This window comes from Corapipo altera, unplaced genomic scaffold, assembly GCF_003945725.1.
Source record: "Corapipo altera isolate COAL_440 unplaced genomic scaffold, ASM394572v1 0, whole genome shotgun sequence".
Classification (NCBI taxonomy): domain Eukaryota; kingdom Metazoa; phylum Chordata; class Aves; order Passeriformes; family Pipridae; genus Corapipo; species Corapipo altera.
In genome coordinates this window covers 27,960,526-27,984,592 of record NW_020884872.1, presented here as the reverse complement: position 1 = coordinate 27,984,592, position 24,067 = coordinate 27,960,526, and the positions used below count along the sequence as shown (strand labels likewise).

The window sequence follows — 24,067 nt, the reverse complement described above, 5'->3', positions numbered from 1 at the left end:
TAGAATTTTTGCTTGTTCCCTTGGTGAGGGATTAAATTTCAAGCATTACTGTCAGTAATTTTTCAGTCATGTTCCTTTTCGCAAAACAAACTGTGAACAAGGAGAGCAACTACTTCCTTTCTCGCTGCATCTTTAAAGCTCAAACATACCTCCTGTTTGCACTAACCTAACTAATCCTGACATAACCGTGAGCCTTCCTCCTGAGGGCAAAGTAAAAAGTGCTGTTTTTCTACCCATTGGGCCAGGGCATTAATCTAGTCATAATGTTAACTTGTGTCAGTCTATAGGCAAAGATTCTAGTTCAGGTGGCATGCTGATATGGATCCTTTTTTGTTTATTGTTGTGGGAGAAACACCTTAGTCCTATATGGGGAGGGGGAAAGAGCAGGATGGTGAAATCCTGGTTTGATAAGAGAGAATGAGATCTGTGTAACAATTATATATAGTCAAATATTTAAAATGACACCAGCTGAGCAAATCTTTCATATGAAAAATCATTAGTAGATTTACAAGTTTTTCAGAGCAAATTCTCTTAACAACCTCTACATTTAAGTTTCCATAATCTCCAATATTGCTTGCATGGTTCAGTTTTAAGCATTGCTTCAAAATGGCGTAGGTGGGGTTTTGTCTGTTTGGTTTTTTTCCCTGGCACTGCTAAACTGTTGAATCATTGATAGTTTATTCGAACACAAATTTTTCCTTTCTGGACTTTCTTCTGATAGTCTATACAGGAGCTGCAGTACTAGATATTCCACTGATGTCTGCCTTTATTCTGCCATAGGGTTAGTTACTGTTCCTTACCTGTGTGAGCAGGTATAACTGACTTGACTTTGGCTGGGTTTTTGTTCACTGCCTTCCTAACCAGGCAGATTTTTCATTTTCCCCTTTCTCCCAAGGGTGATTTTGTGTAGGAAAGTTTTCATGTGTGCTTCTGCAGTAGGGCAGCTGCCACTGAAGACAAGACTCCTCTTGTAACAAAATCTAAACTGGAGGGACGAAACCAAATGGCTGAAAATACCTGAGCTCCATCTAAACTATATTAGTTGTAATATTTCAGCAACTACAAAGTTGGTAAAATAAATTAGTGTTTTACTGCTGCTAGCAGCGAAGGAAGGAATTGCTTGGTTAAAAGGAGTTGGAGGTGTGTATTGGTCACATAGCTAATGTAAGAATTACCTTTTGAAGGTCTGAGTTGTGGAGTTTTGTTTGCTCATTTAGTGTGGTATCTTCATTTTGGGTTGTTTTTGTTTTTTAAGGTTGGAAGTTGGACTGCCATAAAATAAAGCAAATGGCTACTTGATATGGTAAGGTAAAAACCAGGGCTACGTGAAACAATATTGTACAGAGGAAAGACTGTGTTGCCTTTGATACATTTACAGTTCCTTGCAGAAGTATTTCAAAGCTTTTCACTTGTGCTTTTTAAAGTGTGGAATGTTATCCTATCATGTATGAGGAGAAGACTGTATCTCAGTGCTAGGTTTTTTGAGCTTTTTGAGGAGGAACTTTCCAGAAGGTTGTATGCTCTTTGCAGTAATGGATTTTCATTTTCTTGATGTGAAGGAATCTCATCTTATCATCAAAATCTGTGGGGACTGTGGTATTGTTCGTTATGCAGTCTGTAAGCTGTACACTAAAGAAATTTCACATTTTCAGTGCATATCCGGTTTTATGGGACACTCAGATGTTTTGGAAGGATTTGTTGTTGTTGTTTCCTTATGTTTTTCCCCAAATCTAGTTATTTGGCACACAGCTGTGTTGCAGAAACCTTTCAAAACTATTAATTCTACAACCCCCTTCTGGGAAATAAATGTGTCCTTATTCCCTTACTAGGAAATCTTAGCTCTGCAAATGTCACAGGAAGAACCATATTGTCCTTGAGGAAGAGAGTCTAATGATGGAACCGTAAGAAAATAATTTTAAGAACTTTAATGTATTTCCCCACATCTAAAAAACCCCTCCAACAAAATAAAACAAAACAAAAAACTCCCAGCAAACAACCCCCCCAAAAAAACCCCAAAACTAAAAAAATAAAAACCCAACACAACTAAACTCCACACACATACATACAGTTTTAAATAGACAGATGTTTAGCTGCAATTATACTATGTATTTTGACTGTAAATCCTATCCCCACTAGGGAAGAAAAGCTTGTGCCATTAAGCATATGGTAAAACCTGGAGTACTTTAGTGAAATGGGTTCTGTGTGAGCATGGCATGAAACTTGGCTTCTTGAAACGTCTGCCAAAATTGCATCATGCAAGGGGTCTGCTTGTGAAATGATGTGATTTCTCAGGTGTACTGGAAGTTTTACATGTCTACAATGATGGGAATTTAAGAAATCAAGTAGCTTTGAGCAGCCTGTCCTGAGTGAATGTCACAGGACTGCAGCTGGTGTTGTCAGCCTTGATATGTGGTCTCTTCCTATGGTTCTGTCCTCGCCCAGCACCCTGGGGAAAGACTTGGCAACCCTACAATAAGGGTCAGTTTTTTATTTCTTTTTCTCCAGAGGTGTAGGAAGAGTTTAATAGTTTTCCATCAGTCACTAGTCAAATATTATACCTAATGTGGTTTTTTATTATTAATATGCTGTAATATTGTTAGATCATTTTAACTTGCCTGTGTTGTGAAAATAGCCTTTTTTTAGAAGGGGAGCCTATTTAGTATCAACATCAACCAACTGCATTGATGATGTCCTATTTCTTTATGTTCTCCATGTCCCCAGGAATAGTAAGAATTGACCATTTTACAATCGCTGAGATAAAATAAACTAATCTAAATTGGAGAGATGGATTATATTGACAATGCCAGGCTTCAGAACACACTTGATTGCAGTCCCCCTGTGGCTACATCAACTTATCGACCTGTACGCTCTCTGTCCATTTTATGTCAGTCAGAAGGCAGAGCAGTTTATTGGAGACTGAGGTCCAAAGCTCAGGTTCTCCTCTGTCATTGCCAGATGGGATTATTATCTTAGGGGGAAAAAATGGTTGAATGGTCTAGTGACTTATTCTTGTAAAAGCATCAATTCCATGTGCATAAGTCACACCCTGTTTGAACTGTTTCTTCTCAATTGTTCAAAGCATGATAACTCCTTTTAAAATTCATAATGTTACAATTATTGTATATTCTTTCTGTTTTCTGATTGGAAAATGAAAACTTACACCTGTTGATCTCAGCTTCGGGTTTTCAAAAATTATGTCCTGCATTGACCATGAGGGGTCACATTGCTGGTGCTTGCTAGAGCTTTGCTGTCAAATGATTTAGCAACCATAGCTCAACCCTACATGATGTTCTCCTGGAAAGACAATTGATAAGAGGAGGCTATTATAATATAGTCCACTATCATGGTTTATGATTATAGATTAACTTTAACTGAGGAAAGCACTTATTTTTCTTAGGGTAGACAAGAATATAGGTGATATAATTTACATTCTGAATAGCATCTCTGAATGAGGTTTGGTTTTCAATTAACTTTCTGTACATAAACTATTAGGTACCAGTACATGTAAGACCTAGGCAAAAACGTCAAATCATGTTACAAAGATCCTTGGACATTAATAGTTTGAAGTACTCTGGGACCTTTTCCTACTAATCAGTAGTTTGAAGGAAATTACACCTTTTACTTAAAAAAAAAATCTACTACATTGATTTTCAAATATGTTCTCACCTCCTCCCACACTCTCTTTCATCCTCCTCTACTTTCCTCCCTCCCAACCCCTCCTGGTAGCGATTAAAAACTTTTTGCTGACTTCTCAGAATTTAGAAGATAAATTAAAGATGTTTTGGTTGGCACTGTAATATGTTTGAATGTCACTGGTACTAGCACGGGATTTTTCTCTTCCTTGCACACTATTGTGCTCCCTCACATTTTTCGTGGTAATTGCTGGGACGCATAGGAAAACATGGCAGCATGCAGCTCTCTTTATGCAGCTAACAAATAGCTTTGAAAAAGATCAGTGTTCTTACAGGTAACTGAAAGAAGTACAACTCGTTTGGTCTCAATGGAACTCTGGATAGGCTTCAGATAGGGAAGAAATGAAATGCAGCGGGTATTCTTCTCTACCCTGCTGACTAATGCCCAGTACAGGACTGTGCTGAACTGGGATCTTCCTGGGAACAAATGGGGGAGTGAAGGCTTCTCCTAAAATGCAGTTGTGTGCCGCCTGCATAAAACATGGTGAACAAAACTTACTAAAGACAGTACCCTCTTCTTGATGTCAGATTTCCCTGTGAGTTACATCACTTCTTGAAGTACTTCTTGACTTTATACTAGATGGACAACCTTGTTAATTGCAGAAAACTTATATATATAATGTTAGTATGAGGATGAGGAACTGGGACAGAAGGAAAATATATTTTTGGAATGCAGCAATTTTTTTTCCCTTCTCAGATCGGAACTTGGAATGCCAGGGGTGGGGTAGTTTTATGATGCTATACGCAAAAATTAAATTGATTGTATAAATTATTTTCTGTTAATGTATATCTGGATGATATTTTATATACATTCACAGAAAGTGAATGTAATACGTTATGATTAGAATGTACTAACAAGGTGTTGTCATATTTTAGTGGCAGAAAAAACGAAGTCAGTATGACTTCCCTCCTTTTTAAAAGAGGTTTTTCTCTATATAACCCTCTTATTTTTCCCTAACCTCTTCATGCTTATTTCAGAGGAATTCAAAGATAAAAATGAGTAAGAATTATATGACATAATTTACTGATGATCGTCATTTATGATTTTGTTGCAGAAGGACTCCATGAAAGATGACAGAAGAAGTTATTGTTATTGCAAAGTGGGATTACACTGCACAGCAGGACCAAGAACTTGACATCAAGAAAAATGAGCGTCTTTGGCTATTAGATGATTCTAAGACATGGTGGAGGGTAAGAAACGCGGCCAACAAAACGGGATATGTGCCATCAAATTATGTGGAGAGAAAAAACAGCTTGAAGAAAGGTTCTCTGGTTAAAAATCTAAAAGACACATTGGGTAAGTCCTTTTGTATTTTGGAAGAAGTTTAGTAGACTTGATGGGTGTCAGACTGGGAGTGTAATATGCGTATATTTTTAACATGCCTTTTTGGATTTTCTTAATCCTTAGTTCGAGGTGACATGGTGAATGATTGAAGGACAGAGAGAAAGAGAGAGAGAGGGGCTTGGTGGAGAATCATGTGTAGAAATCTGTAACAGGTTTTCTTGCATCACATCCGGGAGAAAAAGATGTTACTTTTTATTCCAGTTTGTCAGAAATTGGGTATTTTCAGTGGCTGAAGAACTGTGTTTTCAGAGATGCCAACTGCTGAATCTTCTCCTCTCATGCCAAGTCCTCTCACTTAGAAATAGATGGATGTAAACTGGATTGTTCAGCATAGCTATCATAGCCAAAGCTATGAATGAAAGCTTTATGAATGGGATTATACAATGTGGCTATGTACAAAGTCAGGAGTTAAGTTTCTGTGGTCTGAGATATTCCTTCTGTTTCCAAGTCTGTTTTATACCTGCACATAAATTCTTCACAGCAGAGTATCGTACAAATAAAATAATCTAACATTGAAAAATGTTTATTTTGAAGGAACGTATTTGAAAGTCAGGTTAAATTAATTTTTCTCTATCACTTTTAATGATTGATTAGCAAAGGCTTTGTATATGACTAGAAAAGGCTGAACATAGTGATAAGTGATCATTTTACATACGGAGGCCAAAAAAACCTACTAGTGGTATGTTAGGATGTAATTAATAAAATAGAAAAACAGGTACATGGAAGTGTTTTGAGAGGTGTTTGTGCTTTTGTTTTGTTTTTTGCCTGTGTCTTGCGAAGTCTTACATAGGGAAAACTTGTTGCAGACTGCTGTACAAAATGACTCTTCCACAGAAAAATTACAGTTTGGGATTAGACTTGTTAGAAAGTTGAAAGGTTCGCTTAAAAATAACATGACTATAACTCCTGTAGGTTTATCCTGTGCCAGTGTTGTGTCTAATAGGTTCAGTTTCTTAGTCACTTCTTCATTACTGTGTTCTCTACTGCTGAGCTGCCATGAAGTACATGAAAATTGAGGACTACAGGGTGGGTGGTGAGGAAACAAGGTTATCATAAGATTTACCGAGGTAATATTTAAAACCATAGTCCTTTCTACAGATATTCTTGGAATATACTCATTACAGTGCCAGCAAATGTGATTATGCCTTTTCAAAAATTTGTATAAAGAGTAAGCTCCAACATCAATTAACTGGTTAAAATCAAAATCCCAGGTGTGACTTTAAACTCCTTTTATATGAATTTATGTTGTTTAAAATACATATTGTCTGCAAGCTATTTTATTAACAGATTGCAGTTCTGTTGTGGTAATATATCAAGAGTTCATGTAAAATGGGGGCAGTGTTTACTTGATGTAAACATATTTTTATTTATATTCAACAGAAATGTTTAAGTGGAGGAACAGAGATGTGTCCTAGCATATGTGCATGTTTACCTTTTCAGTCTTAACAAAGCTGCATGCTGCAGGGTGCTTCCCTTCGCTTTCGTGGTGAACTGTGAAATGGTGTGAGAAAAAGCTTGATGGTTTCGTGGCTGAGCCTTCACTACTGTCACATCATCCAAACCTCAGCCCTTTGCATGTACGTTTTTTTTAATTTCTGAAACGCTGTTACAACAACCTACTGATTCCCTGTGCCTTTTTAAATGGTTTTCTCTGTGTGTTTGTTCAGCTGAAGCTGAAACAGCCTTGTGGTGGAACCTGGACTTTTCTTTTGCTGGGGCCACACCTAACCTGCTAAGCATCCATGGTGTAAAGCACCTCTCATGCTCTTTTCTACTCATACATCCTGTGAGAGTAAGAAACTGCCTAAGCTATATCTAACTCACAAATTGACTCAGGATTTTCTTGACATCCCTTCAAAAGAAGTGATGCTTAAGAGTATTCTTTTTTTTTTATAGTAAGGTTTGTGAATTCCTTAGCATAATGAAACATGTCTGCACTCTGCACCACATATCTGTGCAATTTTCTTTTTACCTTTCTTGAATCAGAATCCTCAACTAAACTATAGTCTCTAAGCCTTGCTTGTCTTGCTGTACTGTAATTTCCCATTTAGAACAAGCAGAGCATGTGTCCTTCCTTAGAGGATCCATTGTTCTGAAAGGCCATCAAAAATGCACTCCTTCTTTTTAAACAAAGGCTTGCAAATTGCAAGACTTATGCTTCATCTAGTGAAAAAGCCTTTGAAAATTTTTCTTCACACAGTGAAGCAAGTTCTTAAGTTTTTTTTTCTACAAATATGTCTAATGTCTCATCAAGCCTGTCTTTCCAAGTATCACAAGAAAATTCTTATTAAAATACCTGCTAACCTAGCACAGTTGGAATGGTGGTCATGAGTATTAGTTCTTAAACCAAAATATGTTTCCAACTTTGATCTTGAAACTATTGCCAAAATATCAGGTACTGAACATAAGAGGAAAAAAAAAGTCAATAATCAATCAATAATTAATCATGAGTCTTGTGAAATCTCAGGAGAGAAACAGGAGGCTCTTTGTTGCTTCCAGTGGCTCTAGAGAGACCCTCTGACTTACAGGGATCCACCTCCCATACTTACATCGCTGCAGCAAATGGTTGCTCCCATGGAAATACACTTTTTTCTACTTCTTCCTTAATAGACTAGATTTCCTTGTGTTCAAACATATTTCATCTGAAAGCATTGTTATCTTGCAAATGATGTACTGTGTTGTCTGTGTGATTACCGGTAGCTATCTGCCACTCTTATGCTTATCCACAGTAATTACCGGTGGTTGATTTATACTTTTGTCAGATATTCAATAAATATGGAAAGTGCCAGCCATAGTTCAAATTGTGGCAGACCCTACAAGAGCTATAGCTATTTAATTAATAGTTCTCCTAGTTGGCTGTTGAAGATGCATCATCTGAATAGTTCTTCATCCTGTGTTCTAATGAAATTTTATGGCACCAGTTACGTTGGTGTCTTATACATAGAAACCCAAGTGCACTACGAAAGTTTACTATCTTTCTGAAGTTGCCTGTATCAGGAAAACTTTTAATCTCATCAGATAATGAAGTCATGACTGTTTGATGATAAAAACTAATTTTCCCAGAACTGTTGACTGTCATAAATTGAATCTCAACCCTTGAATTAATATTAATAGAATCCCATCAGCTTTATTGTTGTTTGGCTTGTGGTTGGTGGAAGGTTAATGGGCATGTGAGTACCTAGAGCGTACAGCTTGATGGTTTAAAATATCAACCTATTTTCAGTAATGTCTTAAGGCTTCTGAAATTTCCACTGTATTTTCAGCATTTTTTAGAAAGAACAGAAATAAAATATGTTCAGAGACAACTCTTTTAAATGTGTTGGGTCCTTATTAAAATGGTGATTAACACTTGTTTAGCATATGTTCATTAAGCTGGTTACTTGTGGTAATGAAAAACAGCTCACCTCAAATCTCAAATGACTTCCACCTACACCCCCACTGCACACCTGAGTCACCCTACAACTTCACAGAAAACGATGGCCTTTTCTGCACCGTTCACTTTGTCTTTGCTGTTCTAAGACCTTAACTCTGTTCTACTATGTCTTCTTTTAGTCCTGTCACCAGGGAATTTTTCCAAAACTTAACTTTCTTTAAATGACTTGCAGACATTTCGAGACTTGTAATTTTTCTATGGATGGCTGTTTGTTTTCTGTCATTTTTTCTGCTTGATATACATTACCTCTGTGTTCTTAAATCTTTTTCTCGAGTGAAGTCTAATGGTTATGTAGCTATGATGGCACAGTTTAAATTATGGAAATGTAGCATATAGGCCACCTATTGAGTATTTTAAATGATTCATCTTCTCATTTCCTTTTTTGTCTTAACTGAGTGATATGATGAGTAAAAAGTAATGGCAATTTGACCGTTTCAAATTGCTGTCTTCTGTTTGCTTATATTGAATGAAATCTGGTAATTGTTACTATTCTTAGGGCAAAAGCCAACTTCCAGGCCTGTAATTAAAATTTCATCTTCATTCATTATAATGAAGTTTAAAATAGTTTCCTTGTAAAGTATTTCTTTTGCGAGGAGGGTGTTTTTACACATTTTGAATAAGTCTTGCTAAGCAAGAGACCTCCGGTGTGCATCTTCCAAACTGTAATTTTCTGTCATATAATTCTTCCCACGTGCTGGAGGTGGAAAGGAATTCCCATACCCATTTGGTTGGAGTGGGTGTGTGCCAGCACCAGCCCCAGAGCTGCGCTGAGTGCCGTTCCATGGGTTTCCCCTCCTGCAGCAAAGATGATCTGTGCCTGCTGGCTCATCTCTGTCACTCCAAACAGAAACCTTATCTGAAGGAAACCAAAATAGTTGCAAAGTCAGTCATTTGTGTACTCAAAATAAAACTTCTGCATTTTTTCCATCCCTTTGCAAGTAATTTTCCTGGCACCAGCAGAACTCCTCAGACAACAGCATGCCACAAGTGACTGATGCATGTGATCCAGCAACAGGGTGCTGTTTTCATGGGAATCCATGACTTTCTGAATGCTACTGCTTTTTCAAAACCAGCACTGCACGTAGGGTTTTCTTACAGGTTTCTGGTCTTGTTACCTTTAGTGAACAAGCAAATAAGAAGCCTTGAAGAGGTTTCCCCTCAGCTCTTGGTGTCAGTTTCTGAACAGATGCCCATTAAAAGAAGGAAGTTTATTAAAAGGTATTGAAAGAGAGATTGGAAGAATACAGGAGACATGTTTGCAAATTCATAGGAACAATAGAAACTCTAGATGAGTGTTAGCAGTGATGGCAAATAACAGTCACCTGGATAATGTTTCACAGAGATGTTTGAGTTGCATGAGAGACTCTTCAAATCACTTCTTTATTAAGCTTCTGTAAGTCTGAAAAACTTCTCAGTAGCTTTTTAGTTTTAATTCTCACTTTGTGTGCCAGATTTTTACATGGAAAATAAGAATTGCCAATTGAGATGTAATGTATGGAAACCAGTTCTTAATTACATCAGTGTTCCTAGTATGTTGTTTCAGAAGTGTTATGAGTGTCCCAAAGTATTTCCTGAGTTCATCAACCACCATGGTGTATGTTTTCCTGGGTCAATCTGCACATCTGTGCAGCAGTCCCTGAAGTACTATATATATATAATTGCTTTCAGGAATCAAGTTTTCTCCTCATTATTTATATGAAAATGTGAGGGGTTTTCACATTTATAACTTCACATTTTTGCACTATTTAATACCACCTTCTCCATGCCTCTTTGGGAATTGATGCAGAAGTTAGCTCTTTTTTTCATTGGAGAGTCACTGCTTACTAAGAAGCATAAATGAGGAATTGGTCATTCTTTAATGCAATATTTTCATTAACAATGGAAAACATTGGTTAAGAGGTTTGGTGTATTTCCTTTTTAGATATAAATAATTCAGTTTAAATTTAAACTATAACCATCATAGTTTTGCATAACATAGTTATGAAATATCATTCTCCAGATAAGTTATCAACCTTTAACTTCTGGTGTGTGTGTGTTAGTGAGCCTTTTTTTTTTTGGGTTGGTTTTGAGGATTTTTTCTTTTTAAAAATATCTTAGTGGGCCAATTTTGGTAGGTCTGATGTGGTATGTCTAGTAGATTTAATTGTACAAGATGATATTTTGATGTTTATCAGATTGTTTCTAGATCTCAAGTATTAAAATTTGATTACTAAAGTCTTTCACTGTTGAAAGTTACTGATGTGATTTTAACGGTTGTGGTTTTGAACTGAACATTATCCAGTTCTTCAGCACTAGTTTTAAAAAGTGCAATCATGAAAAGTGTGCACAGTATTTTTAACATAGTTATAGCTATAAGTTGAGTCTTACATATTCCCTTCTTGATAAATTTATATTTGTTTATCAGCAAACTGCCTTAACCATATGAGCTGCAAAATCACAGAAAACACATTAAATTAGTAATATGACCAAGTACCAGTTTAAAAATACTTCTGTTAGTTCTTAATTAGTTGTTTACAATTGTAGTCTTCTGGACACCATGAGAGTGTAAAATTTACTACAGAATGAAAGAATGGTGGAAATAAGAATAAATATAATAAGTGCACTGTTGTAGAGCACAGCCTCTTAAGCCGTGTAGAGCTCATGTTAAAAAAACAGAACTGCTTTAATAAGACAAACAGAAGTTATTTTAATTTCTTTTGAACTTCAAGTTCCCTGTGTTTTCGGACTTCCTTGTCACAGACCTGTAAGAAATGCTAGTCTTTCCATTCAAAAGCAGGCATTTAATAAATTTGATTTTAAAAATAGCTTCCTACAGTATATAGCTACTTGTCAAATTATTTTTCACATATAAAGATCCCTAAGAAGGAGTGATATTAAGCTTTCTGTTTAGCTGAACATCTCTATTGAAATTAGCAGTAAAATCAATCCCCTTTTAGGAATTCAGCACAATTTTCTCCTGTATCTCTTAATGTTGCTTTGAAGTTTTCTAGCTTGTCAGAAAATGTAGTAGTGGACTACATGACAGTAGTGGAATGTCTCTTGTGCCTCTTGGAGGACTGGATGAGCAAAAGTCATCTGTATTTACACTTTTAAGCAGTCAATATACAGGAATTTAAGTTCCTTTTCAGGGAGAGGAAGTAGTCGAGGTGTTTATGCACAGCACAAATTCTTGCTCTGTTTCCTAGAATCTTTGTTAAAATAGCTCATTCCATGGTTGAATTTGTTCAATAAAAGCACTTTCTCTGCTGTGCTTCATCCTGCTTTGTAGCTGCATTGCTCAAAGCAAGCACGTTTGTTTGTGGGACAGGGTGGCAACAGTGGTGACTCTTCACCAGTGAGAAAATTGAGGAACTGATGGGAACTTCCTTTAGGTGTGGTGTCTTCGGTGGTTTGAGAGGAAAAAAAAAAGCTGGAACAATTGCCTTTCTTCCATATTCTCAGTAATAATAGATCAGTCTGGTTGGATAGATTGCTGAGAAAGGAGAAATGGGAGATGATCACAATGGTTTCAAACACAGGGAAGAGATTACTTCCATTCCTATCTAGAGCATGTGGAGTTAGGAGCTGGCAGTGCTGATGCCACTGGAGTGTTAGCAGATGAATTGCATAATAAGGAATTCAAACACTTTGCTACTTTCTGGAAACATCTGCCTCACGATCATCATTAAAACCTAGACTTAGCTTGAGTGCCTATTTTCACTTCATTGATGATCGTTGAAGATCTAGACACATTCAATAGCAGTAGCTCTGCATATGGGAAATTATGCAAGAAGATATTGCTGACAGGGTAGGGTCTGCTTTCTCACCGTCAATTAGATACATACATAATGGCAAAAGAATATATTCATTTTGAATTAGTGTTACTATTATACATGTTAAAATAGTTATCCAGAATATGAAACAAACTCACAAATGTATGGGTTTGGACCTATTGTACACCCATAAATATTTAAATAACTTTAATGTGGTTATCAACTGTGTCCACTGAAAGTAGCATTAAACAAATCCAAATCTCTGTGGAATTAAAAGCAGACTTTCTAAAAAATACTGTTATAGTTTCTAAACAAATGTGCCTAAGAAGGAAAAAAATCTGAAGTTCTGGAGCAAAATAACGCAAAACAAATTAAAAAAACAAAACAAAAAAAAAACCCAAACAAAATGAAGCACAAACTTCATGCCTTTTAGAGAGTTGAAAGCAAACAAAATTGGTGAATATTCTGGAGAACTCAGGGTACGGAGTAATACTTCTTTTACCGCTAAATAAGAGTTTCTCTGCTGCGTGTATGTATCAGGCTCTTTATCTGCTCCAAGGTGAAAGCCAAAAGCAGCAGTGAATGCAGAACCTGCAGCTTATTGCAATGCTAACTTGTGATGGGAGCAGAAGTTTGGATTTTTTCAGTTCATATTTGTATTCTTCTGAAATTTTGTCTTACACGCATTATTTATTGGAGTGAATTATTTAAAGGATTTGCTGCTTCAAGAGTTTAAAATAAACATATACTGGAAACCATGATGTGTCCTACCTTTCAGCAGATTTTTCCACTGTGAGGGTTGCAGTAAAATGTTGCAAGGCTGAAGGCATAAAGAAATCTTCCTAGTTTTAATCTACGTTGAGAGAAGATCTTCTTTGTATTGTATTAGAAGTCTTATGTAGAGGTACTTTTCTCCCCCCTCCCGATGCAGTGTGTGTGTGCATGGAGGTACATTGACATTTACAGATTGAAGAATGAACCTTTATTTTAGTCATAATTATGTGTGAAAAGATAAAAGGATCATCCTAACTGAGTGTGGCTGTGTGTACTGATGTCTTTGGTATTATTTCTCTCAACTGTCACCTTGGAGGACCCTGCTTTTCCCCTCTCTGAGCCAGTTAGGTTTCAACCTATAATTGTTTGGCCTTAGAGCAAGCTCAAAAATTAACTCCGAAGGTAGTTTCACAGTTCCCTATTAAAAGAAGTCACCCCATTGCCAGTAGCTTTTCCTATGCTCTCTTCCAGCCACAGAGGCAGAGCTTTTTACTCTCTTAGCATTAAAAGTTAGTGTCTGAGCCCTCAACTCTTTTGATGTTTAATTTTTTCCATAGAATAAAATCCTTTAAGCGATCTGCTAATTATGGCTCTTCTTCTGAGCCGGTGATAATAGAGTACTTTTATTCTCAAGTGGTGTCTTTTACTGGATTCCTTGCATTATGTTCCCTTCTGTCGCCCTTTCCCTCAGGTTCCTGGGAGGACTGAAGATCGCTGAGGCAGCAGAACTGGGGCTGCAGTGTGGGTCACTGCATTACACCCAGCTGCCTGGGTTGGACTCGTCCCATAAGCATGCATTTATGGGGGTACATGTACATGTGTGCTCTGGGTACTGTCCTCCCCTTTGGCTTCATGTCCTAGCGCACGAAGGCGGTAGCAGAGAGAAGAAACATGTAGCTGACAGTAGCTGATTTTGAGGTATTGTGTATACTTTGTTTGGTGTGTATAGCTGGGTCACCCTTCTAAAGACCAAGCTAAGGTAGCGGGCAAAAATCGATAGCCAGTGTCTTGTACTCTTGCGGACACCATTTTCCAAGGAATACCAGTGACTCAAAGGACAAATGATTTTTCCATATGGAAGTGACAGTGTCTGCATTTTCTACCATTTAGAATCATTGGGGAATTCTTCTCCTTCAGATGTGGCTATTTCCTTCAATATTCAACCTCAAGCAATTCTTTCAGTATCATTTTATCTCTCTTTTTGAGGCCTTGGGCTGTCTTAATTTTAATCCTTCAGGGTCTTTTCAAGTATTAATTTGCTTCTTTTTCTCTGTATTTCCGCTTGGGTTCCATTGCTTTCTGTTTCTGGGGTTTTTTTGAAGACCTTAATACTAGATAGCTATTCTGGGTTGTGTTTTCATACCATGCAAACAAAATTTCCAAATTAGCATTCACACCAAAAAAGTTGGGCTTTGTCTCAGAATGTGCAAGGGAAGATTTCCTTCCATTTTCTGAGTCTCAAAAATGTTTTGTTTTGTAGAGTGTGTCCATAAAGCAAGAATTGAGATGTATGCAGTGAATGCAGACATCAAACATAAAATTGCTGTGTGAGAGAGAATGCCTACCTCTGTTGTTTTTGAAGGGGAAGGTTCCTGCAGAGATGGCTTTCTTTGAGAGTCACTTCAGTGGTCATCATGATTGTTTGCTGACAGTTCGTTTTTGTGGTCTCAGCAAATGCATTTGGGCAGACACTGCTCTTAATGGGAATGGCTGGTCAGGTTAGCCAGGTTGACATTTAAGTGTGCTCTTTCTAATAGATTACTATTTGTAGCTGTATTTTGCACTAGAAAATTGATTTAGGACTTAGGCTGTAAACCATCTAAACTGTATGCAATCATTGCCATCACACCTGTTTAGCAGTCTTTGGGACTTTGTAAATGAAAGAAAATGGGAAGTGAAAGAAAAAAGAAAGGGAAAATGTATTTTGATGTAGTGAAAATGTCATTCTTCTTGTATATGGGCTCTACCAATTTACTAACCTGTAAGATATTTTTGTAATTGTCCGTTCAGGAAATTTTTCTCCAGAACAGGAGATAAATTTATTATTCTAGTATGTGCTTGTTAATTATTGAGTTTTAATCTACAGAAGAAATTGTTTTGGTTTGTGTGTGAGTTGTGGGGTTTTGTGTTTTGGCTGCAAGGACTAAACCTCAGAGGAGACAGGCTTTTTGTTAAGTGAGCCATTTCTCCATTACTTCCCCTTTAGAGGTGGAGAGGTCTGGTTTTGTCTATATAATTGCAAATAACCTGAGAGTCCTTATTTAATGAAGCTATGTGCCTTGAAAGTTAGTAAAGAAAGAGTGGTATTTACTTTGTTTTCCCTTTCCCTTTCCTAAAAAGAGCTTTGAATAAAATTGTAGTATCTATGACAGACTTCTAAGGAGGTCTGAGATTTATAAAGAAAACAGTGTAATAAACACCTTGGATTTTCTTTTATTGTAACATGGAATTTAATGTTTGAAAGCATTAAGATAGTATAACGTAAGCATTCTGCCCTTATGGTAGAATTACTAGGGCTTTACATCATGCTTGGTGTTTGTATGGGCCAACTGGAATAAAATACAGTAACCTCAAAGAGTAGACAACCATGATATATTCAGGAGGGATTACCTTGAGCTTTTGATGCTGAGATACTGCCCTTTATTCAATATTTGCATCATTTTCTTCTAATGCATTTCTTTGAGTTGAGATGATAAGCAGTTATAATTGCTGCTTTGTAGTGTATCTGTTCAGGTTTGGGCTTGATGATCTGAACTTCAATCTCTATTTGTAACATCTATTAAGTCTTTAATTTTCATGTACAGAATTGAGAGCAAATTTGAGCAAACAAGAACTGAAAAGACTAAGTTAGTACTATAGTCACATGTGTCTAAAATGGAATGATTCCGTCTCAGTTATTTGGAAGAGTCTTTAAATTGGAGGGTTATCATCTTGTATTCAGGGTAGTCTACTTTGTACTTGCTGTATTTTTTTTTTTTTTTTAATTGAGTGGGTTCATGTTAGGAAGTTGGATTTGTATCCTGAGCTGCCCTGTGCACCTCTTTTAACTCATATGAATGTGAGATAGCTAAATATAAATCATCTTTCCATCAGATACTGGAGGAGGTGAGGGCACATAAGCTATGATGTACTCACTGAGGGACAGGAGTATGTACTGAGGTAGACTGGAGCACCTCACACATATCAGGGATTTCTTTGTCAATATTCTGTTGGTGTTCCTGAAGAAGAGGCAAAACAGTGTAGCTTTCCTTCTCTACATCAAGGGAACAGAAAACATTGGGAAGTCCTACAGGGCTGCTGTACCTTCTCCCCATACCTTATAAATCTGTTCTTAGAGTTATGGGTCTACCTTAGGTTTAAGGTAGTTCCAGTTATTTTCTATTATCAGGACATCCTACAAAATCAAGAGTGCATCATTTATAAGTGAGGTGGAAATATAAAGTAGGTAGAAATATCTTTATCTGTATTTGAAAGTAGAGACTTCTGCTTCATTTTAAATATGTAGATGGAAATTGGAACCGTAGGTCTTGAGAAACCACATTCATTTAATATGCCCCCTATGTGAGACCAAGACAGCAGTGTTCCTAATCCAGAGAGGACTCAAATCCCAAGACCATTTAAATTTGTCTAGTAGGACTACTTCTTCATTTTACCACTGGGGAAAAAAATACATGAGGCAGTTTATGAAAGCCTTCAGATCGTGTGTTTGTCTCCATCCACGTATGTTCCTCTATTACATCTTTCATTTTAACCTTTTGCTATAAAATGCTCTGGGTACAGGAAACTCGCATCAGAGAAACTCACATCAGAGTTGGCATGTGAATGTACCTTTCCTAATAACGGATAGGCATATTTAACACAGTGTAAAATGCAAGAATTAATGCAGTAGTTGATATGGTTGTTGAGTTGATTTCTTATGGAAGCCTCCATACCAAATAGTGTTTGATGCATGGAAAATTTTGACACTACTTTTTCCTGTATTGGAAAAACAGTGATAAAGCAACCTGGTTGTTGAAATGTCAGAATTTTACTTTGACATTTACAGAAGAGTTTCCACTTTTTATTTTGTTCTAGTTTGGCTTTTTTGATATTGAGCTTCTTAAAGAAGATACAAAAAGTCATTAATAAATCTCTAAGGCTTTGTTTCTGTATCACAAATGCAGCTGAAGATTTCTGGAATTTATAGCACTGTCCTTTAAAGAATGCTGTTGATGGATATGTTGCTTCTAAAACACTGACTATCCCATATGGATCTTGGCTTTTGAACATTTGCTTGGAAACTGGACGTGTAGGTGGAGGGGGAGAAAAAGGAGTGGGAGGGTGCAGTCTGAAAATGTGCAGAAAGGTTTGGTTTTTCTTTCCGTGTAACAGAAGAAACTTTAGTCTGCTAAATTCCTTAGTAATAAAGAAGCAAACCCAAGTTAATTTAAAATTATAAAAATAAAAATAAATAACACAATGCATGTTTGATTTGGACATTCCATCTGTCAGGAAGTTATGTGTTTATCTCTTTACTGGGTGGATAAATGACTTAATTTACATTGCATTACAGTGGGGTTTTTTTCTGAAGAATTTTCCTGAAAAGTTAATTGCTTCTTTCTTAATACAATTTTTAGTTTGCTATGAAAAAGACACTGTACACTTCGCATACTTATTAACTGTATGCATCAATATGCAATACAATTCAGAGCCTTACTATTCAGAGATGAATAACTTATTTGGTAAACAAAAAAGGATCATTGTTTTTAATTGTATCTGTATGAAGTCAGATGGAAATACAATTTTATTAGAATGCACAAGAAAAATAATAATATTAAGTATCTTAAATAAAAATTGGTTAAAATGTTGAATAAATGCTATCTCTAAATAAAAATGAGTTTTGAGAAACTTGCTTGTTTCTGCTGCATCTTACAGAAAACACTTGATTAGTAAATTGAATGAGAATTTCTGCTTGCTTTGTCTTTGAAGATTGTTAGAACTAGGAGAGCTGTTCTGTAAAATTTGGGTTTATATTTGGAGGAACTAAAACATGTTCACATTTCAGCTGAAATTGATTAATCTTTATATACATCTCTGAGCTTAGCAGAAATTATGGTAAAAGTATTTTTTCTAGCTCCTTCAGCTATTACAAGTATTATTTAGTATTTGAACACACTCTTGCTCTAGGTATTTATATTGGGAGTTCTCCTAGCTTGTTTGTTTGACTGCCTTAAATTTATCAGCCTCAAACTTGTTTTACTTCAATGTTTCAGCTGTTTAATGGAAGTTGTTGTTTTAATAGATTATAATAATGTTAAATTTTTCAGCACTCTGGAGTGCTTTGTTTCAATTTAAATTTTGATGGGGTTATTTTTAAAGAATAAAACCTGTTATTTTAAAAAAATGGTTAAAATGAAAATATTTCCATTTAAAAAATACACTGTACTCATGCTCTTCGTGGTGGCTTCTATGATTTTTTGGGGGTTTTTAACCATAAAGCAAATTGTATAGCTAAAAGAATTTTACTCTAGAGGGAGGGTACATACACTGAAATGCAGTTAAATTTCTATAAAAAAATTTACAGGTAACTGTTGATTTGGGGGGGGTTGTGGGTTTTTTTATTGTTTTGGTTTCTTGTTTTGTTTTTGTTTGTTTTGTTTTTTTTTAATTCAGAGAAAAATGGCCAGTAATATAAAACAATTCAATTACTGGGTAATTCATATTGCCAATGAAAGTTCCTTTTTTAAATTCTTCTTTTTCCAGAAATAGATTTTCAAATACTCATGCATGTTCTGTTTTAAACCCATGCTTTGACAGACTGTGTGAGGGTTGTGGCAGGACGGATAAGATTTAAGGCAGAAGCTGAAGGAACCATCTCCCAGAATTTTCTCCCTTTTTCCTCCTCTTTTCAATACCTTTGTTTTTATATGTTAGTTTGATAGCTGATAGCTGTGAACTCGAGTGCTGAAGTTGAGCATCTTGCTGAAAGGCATTGCCTTTAGTGTGAACAGGGAAGTTGGGTGAGGGTGTTACCCATGGAAGGAGGGAGGTGCTCTGCCCCTTGAAAGAACAACGCCAGCACTGTGGTCCAGGCCTAGGGGCACCACGGTGGTCCTGCTGACCCACCAAAATCAGCCTGGCATTGCATTTGACTCACTAAAATCATGGCAGTTAGTCAGCTTTTCATAAAACTGTATGTCCTGGATTGATTTTTGGGTACTAACCTGAATACAGAGCAAGTCTGTTTGGGAAGGGCATAGCTGGTGTGGGCAACTTGGGGGCTGGCAGGAAGACAGGGATCTTGGCTAGCCCTGCCCACCATTCCAAATGGGCAGAACATCACCTGTCAGTATCTGGAGAATTAAAAAAAATAAAACATCTACAGAATTCAGTTTAGAGAGGTAAAAATTAAATACACCGCTTTTTACCCACATTTGAGTTTGGCTGTACATGTGTCCTTTTCAGCTCTAGTATCAGATCCTATGTTTTGACTAACTGATAGAGTGTAATTTAGTTTTTAGTTGAGTAAAAGCTTGTTGTATTTCTAAATAGACTATGAAAGAAAGTACCTGTCAGTATTTGATGCACTATTAATTCAAGATATCTATTTGATGACCCTTACCTTGCTCAAGTTAATTTTTTGACAATTTATAGCTTTGTAATAATGTACAATAGCTGATGGAAAACTAATTTCAAACATAAAAGGTTGAATACATGATACAAAAATCAGTTCTGACTTGTTATGAAAAAGAATCTATTAAGATATGTAAATATAGTAAGAGATGAAAATGTACAAAAAGTTCATTTTCTAATTACTATGGGAAGAGCTAACAGGTTTATTCAGCAGCATTCATTTTCATATTTCCAGCTGCATATTTAGACTTAAAACTGACATCTCCAAAACTGATAGAGGATATTTGAAGGACACCATTTTATAGAACTCTAGTCCCTTAAAGAGGAAGTAGTTTCCAAGAACTCAGTTGTTTTGAGACACTTTTGTTGTTGCTTTTGCAGTAGATTTTATAGTTCAAAGGTCTCTTTTGGAGGAAGCTGTCCTTCCTTAATTGCTCCTAATATTTGAATAAGAATTTGTTGGAAGCTTCTTAAGGAGTTCTATCTATCATATTTAGTGGTATGGCCTTTTTCATTGAATTCTGAATTGAGGAATTCTGCTCTGGAAATTCAGGGTTGCATTTATAATTTCTCAAAGGAATACAGTTTGTTTATATTGCAACATTTTTCTGAAAGGGCTTTTTTTTTTTCCTTCTGTGAATCTGATGTGTAGGTAATGATGCACTATTAATTTTTGCTCATAAATTCAGAGAAGGTTTTAGAAAAGATAGATTGGGAGAATTCAGATGACACTAGTTTCACTTACCAACTATTTTTCAGAATTTGGCTTTTGGTATTGCATGTTTTTTTTTGTATACTGACTTTTCCATTCTCTCACCTTCTGTAATCTAAAGTATCAGATCCCATAAAATCCCTTTGGAAAGAAAAGCAGCTGTATTTAGCCTGTTTAAAGTTTAGCTACATACAAGATGTTACAAATTTAGAGAGCAGTCTTGGGAAGAGGTTGCTAGACAATTTGACTGCAAATACCTTCATGTTTAGTTTATGTTATTCTTAATTGGAACTTAAAAAAAATACTGTGAATACTGATAAGGCTGCAGAAATTTATTATACAGCCACATCAGTGAGTCTCTTCTGGGGATGAGCAAGAGCAGTTAAAATACAAAATGTGGTCACTCACCAGTTTCAGGCAAGGACACCAGTTCACAGGAACAGGGAAAGACTCATCAAATGAGCCTTCCTAAAATAAGGAAATTGTATCTTTTGTAAATAGGCTTTTTCAACTAAAGATAGTGTAGAATATTAGACCATAATTAGCATGGAATCCAAATTTGTACTAGTGGCAAAAAAATCCCTCTATACAAGTGTTATGTATGTATTTCTTGAAGTATGTATTAAGATAATGTTTTAAAGATAACTAGACTCGTTTATCCTATGAACAAATTTTCATAAAGATTGTAGCTATGCAACCTTGTTTCAGTACCTTCACTGGAAGCAGGAGAGAGAGAGAGAGAGAGAGAGAGAGAGAAAACCTTTTGTTTTTATCAGGAGAAGTCTGAGCAGTCATGACACCTGTGCTTGTCTGACAGGTGGCCAAGCTTTGGGCCAGGAGTGTGGCCAGCATGGCAGGAGACACAGGTAGGTGTAGGGGAAGTAGCACTACCTCGGCATCAGGCCAAAGAAGAGCAACCAGAAGGAAATTCCACCACTCTGAGGTTTGGGGGTGCTCAAGACGTTTCCGAGAGAAGTCTAGGGAGCATGAGATGGGAAGGCTGTGGGGAGAGGGCACTGGGAGAGGTGGGAGCTGGAGGACCTTATGGGTACAATGGGAAGGCCATTACAGGGAAAAGATGGTAACGAAAGGGTGCTAAGCTGGGCCTCGCACAATGGAAACTTAAGAGACAGGAAGCAAATTCATAGGAAACTGGTCTTCAGCCTGCTGCTCAAAAAATAAGCTATTCTTTAGAGCCACAACTGAGCTAGGAAAGGAAGCAGGAACACAGTGATGCAACTGGCATGTTTCTGAATTCCCTAGGACTAAACTTGGGGCCAGAGGATTTCTTTCAGTGCAGAGAAAAGGAGGGTTCAGAGTGGATCCCTTCTATGGAAATGATGCTAACTAGTTGATTCTTTTCTTTATCTCAGCAATTTATCGGCCTAAAAATTAAACATGTTTACATGACTTGGCAACATGTTTGCCAAGAGTGAAAATGAACTAGTATTGTAGGTTAGTTGTAAACTGTGAACAATGTTACTTCCTATGAATTGCAGTAACATAAAACAGGCTTTCTGCTGCTTTGCAATACTTTTTTTGCTCCCACCCTTTTCCCTTCACTTCAAGGCTGATCTCTTGCTTTAGGTTTCTCCTTCTTGACAACTATTTGTGTTACAAAGGATTATGGCTTCAGGTGAACTATAACCAATGAGTCAGAATGGGAAAAATACAGTTCTATTTCGCTAGTAGGTAAGTTTTCATTAGAACAAAGATAATAAAAAATGCCAAAATTATGACTGCAATCACAAATATATTTGACTTTTCTGAATATGGCTCTCAAAGTGCTTGAATGTTTTGTTTTCCATGAAATTCTTTATATGGATTTCATTCCATTCAGACATAAGAATAGGGATACCCTTACAAATAGTAGTAAGTGAACATTTCTGTTCGTAGTGAGTAATGATGGTGTTTACTCTTTTTAGAGATGACTCATGTAGACTGTACTTTTAGTTTTTTAACGGAGTTGTGAGTTTTGTCATAAATGCATATACAAAGTTTATGATAATCCTAACTTTATTCTTGCTTAGCTATGACCAACTCTCCTATTAAATTATATTTTTAGACTTGTTTCCTAAGGAAATGAAGCTTATACTAGTCATGCTGTCACAGTCAGCTGTCATCGTCCGTCCATCTGTCCACCCTTGATAACTCAGCCAATTTTAGGCAAACTTGACAGACTGGCAGAGATAAACTAACTAGTTTTCTCCAACTCTGTGCCTGGGAGGCACACTGCTGGTTTCCCTTACTGGAGGAGAAGCCAGAACAATCCCAGATCTTTGCTCAGTCCAGGCAGGGCTGAAAGGCAACAGTGTGCCAGGCACTGTGCTTGGCTGGCCAGCCCAGCAAAGGTAGGGAGGAGGGCAGCACCAGGGGAGGTGAATTAAGCTTTGAGGGCAGTTTGGAGATAGCAGTAGGGAACTGGAGATATGAGAAAGACCTGGAGATGTGAAGGCAGTCATATGGTAGGGGGGCTTATTTTAAATCCTGCAGGAGATGGAGGAGGCAGAGGAGGAATAGTGCGGCAGGAGGTATAAGGAGAAAAATAGGAACAGATTTCCTTCATTCTGCTCATGGAACAACTTGTTTCCTCTTCAGTCATAGACGCAGTTATGAGTATTGTAACCTCACAGAAAAAATGATTGTTAGATAATGAACATGCCTTTCACTGTGCTTGGCTTCATCCAGGTTTCTGCGTAGGTAGTTACTTTGGTCAAACCAACTGGAAACATACTCTTTAGTGCTCATTGCTGCTGTTGCAAAAGGTTAATCATTACCATGCTGTCAGCCTTAAAAAGTTTGTTCACATGAAATGTTAAACTTAAACTGAAGAACTCCAGCTGCCTTTATTGGTAAAAAAAAACCATAGTGAAGTTTCTAATTTCTATGTTCCCAAAGTTGTAATGATTTGTGTTGAACAGGGAGGATAGGAAGGAACATTTGAAATGTCACATGCACAATTGGAAGGTTTGTGAAAAAAGATGAAATTTATGAAACTTCAAGTGAAAGAAAGTGCTTGAATTATAACCTTTTGATAAATGTTTAGATACCTTTATCAGACTCCAGAGGGTTTTTGTAGAAACTTTTTATCACCTGTTTATCAACTTTTTTTTTCTCCAAATACTTCAATTTATGGCATTCTCTTATCACACTGCATCCACATCTCTCACAGTTATCTCTGTGCTCTGATTTTCAGCTAGTTTTCTCCTGGCCAGCTACTTCATCATCTGCTGGGGGTTTTATGTTTTATTAGTTCTTCTGCTGTGATTCTAAGAAGTTGTGCTGCATATATTCATTAGAGAGCATATAAAAGCCTTAGCTTTTAATCTGCAAGGTTCTGTCTCAGTGGAGGGCTTTATGTAGAGTGAATTTATTGAAATACAGCAGCTTGTTTTCCATGAAGTTACAACAAGTAATTTCCCCCCTTTCTTGACAGAACAACCCTTAAGTTGTGTTTGTTTATATCACTGTAATTTAATGCTCCTTAGTTCTGATACATTCTTGTCTTTTGGTTAAAAATTATCTCTAAACTGATAAAAATTTCCAGTCTTGGCAGAGATCAGAGCCCGACCAGCTTCCGATTAGTGCTCGCTTGGACACTTTTCCTGTGATTGTCTCCCCTAGTACAATAAACTGCTTTCCCTCATTTTACCTGAAAGTGCAGCTGCCGGCTCTCGGCTGAAGTGATGTAGTTAGAATGACATTAGGATGTAGCAGGCTTCAGCAGGAAGCGAGGAGCTGCTGGGG

General features: G+C 36.8%; 1 protein-coding gene across 4 annotated transcripts in view; it reads left to right on the top strand.

Annotated features, from left to right (window-relative positions):
- The window catches only part of NCK2 (NCK adaptor protein 2), a 70,374-nt gene that overhangs the window by 32,267 nt on the left and 14,040 nt on the right, over window positions 1-24,067 (top strand). For 3 of the 4 annotated variants that reach the window (XM_027640947.1, XM_027640974.1, XM_027640966.1), the window contains one exon: window positions 4,748-4,989. In XM_027640947.1, coding sequence (XP_027496748.1) covers window positions 4,764-4,989 — 226 coding nt within the window. In that variant the 5' untranslated portion in view covers window positions 4,748-4,763. The remainder of the gene's footprint in view (window positions 1-4,747; window positions 4,990-24,067) is intronic. The other variant, XM_027640956.1, reaches the window with a different exon arrangement.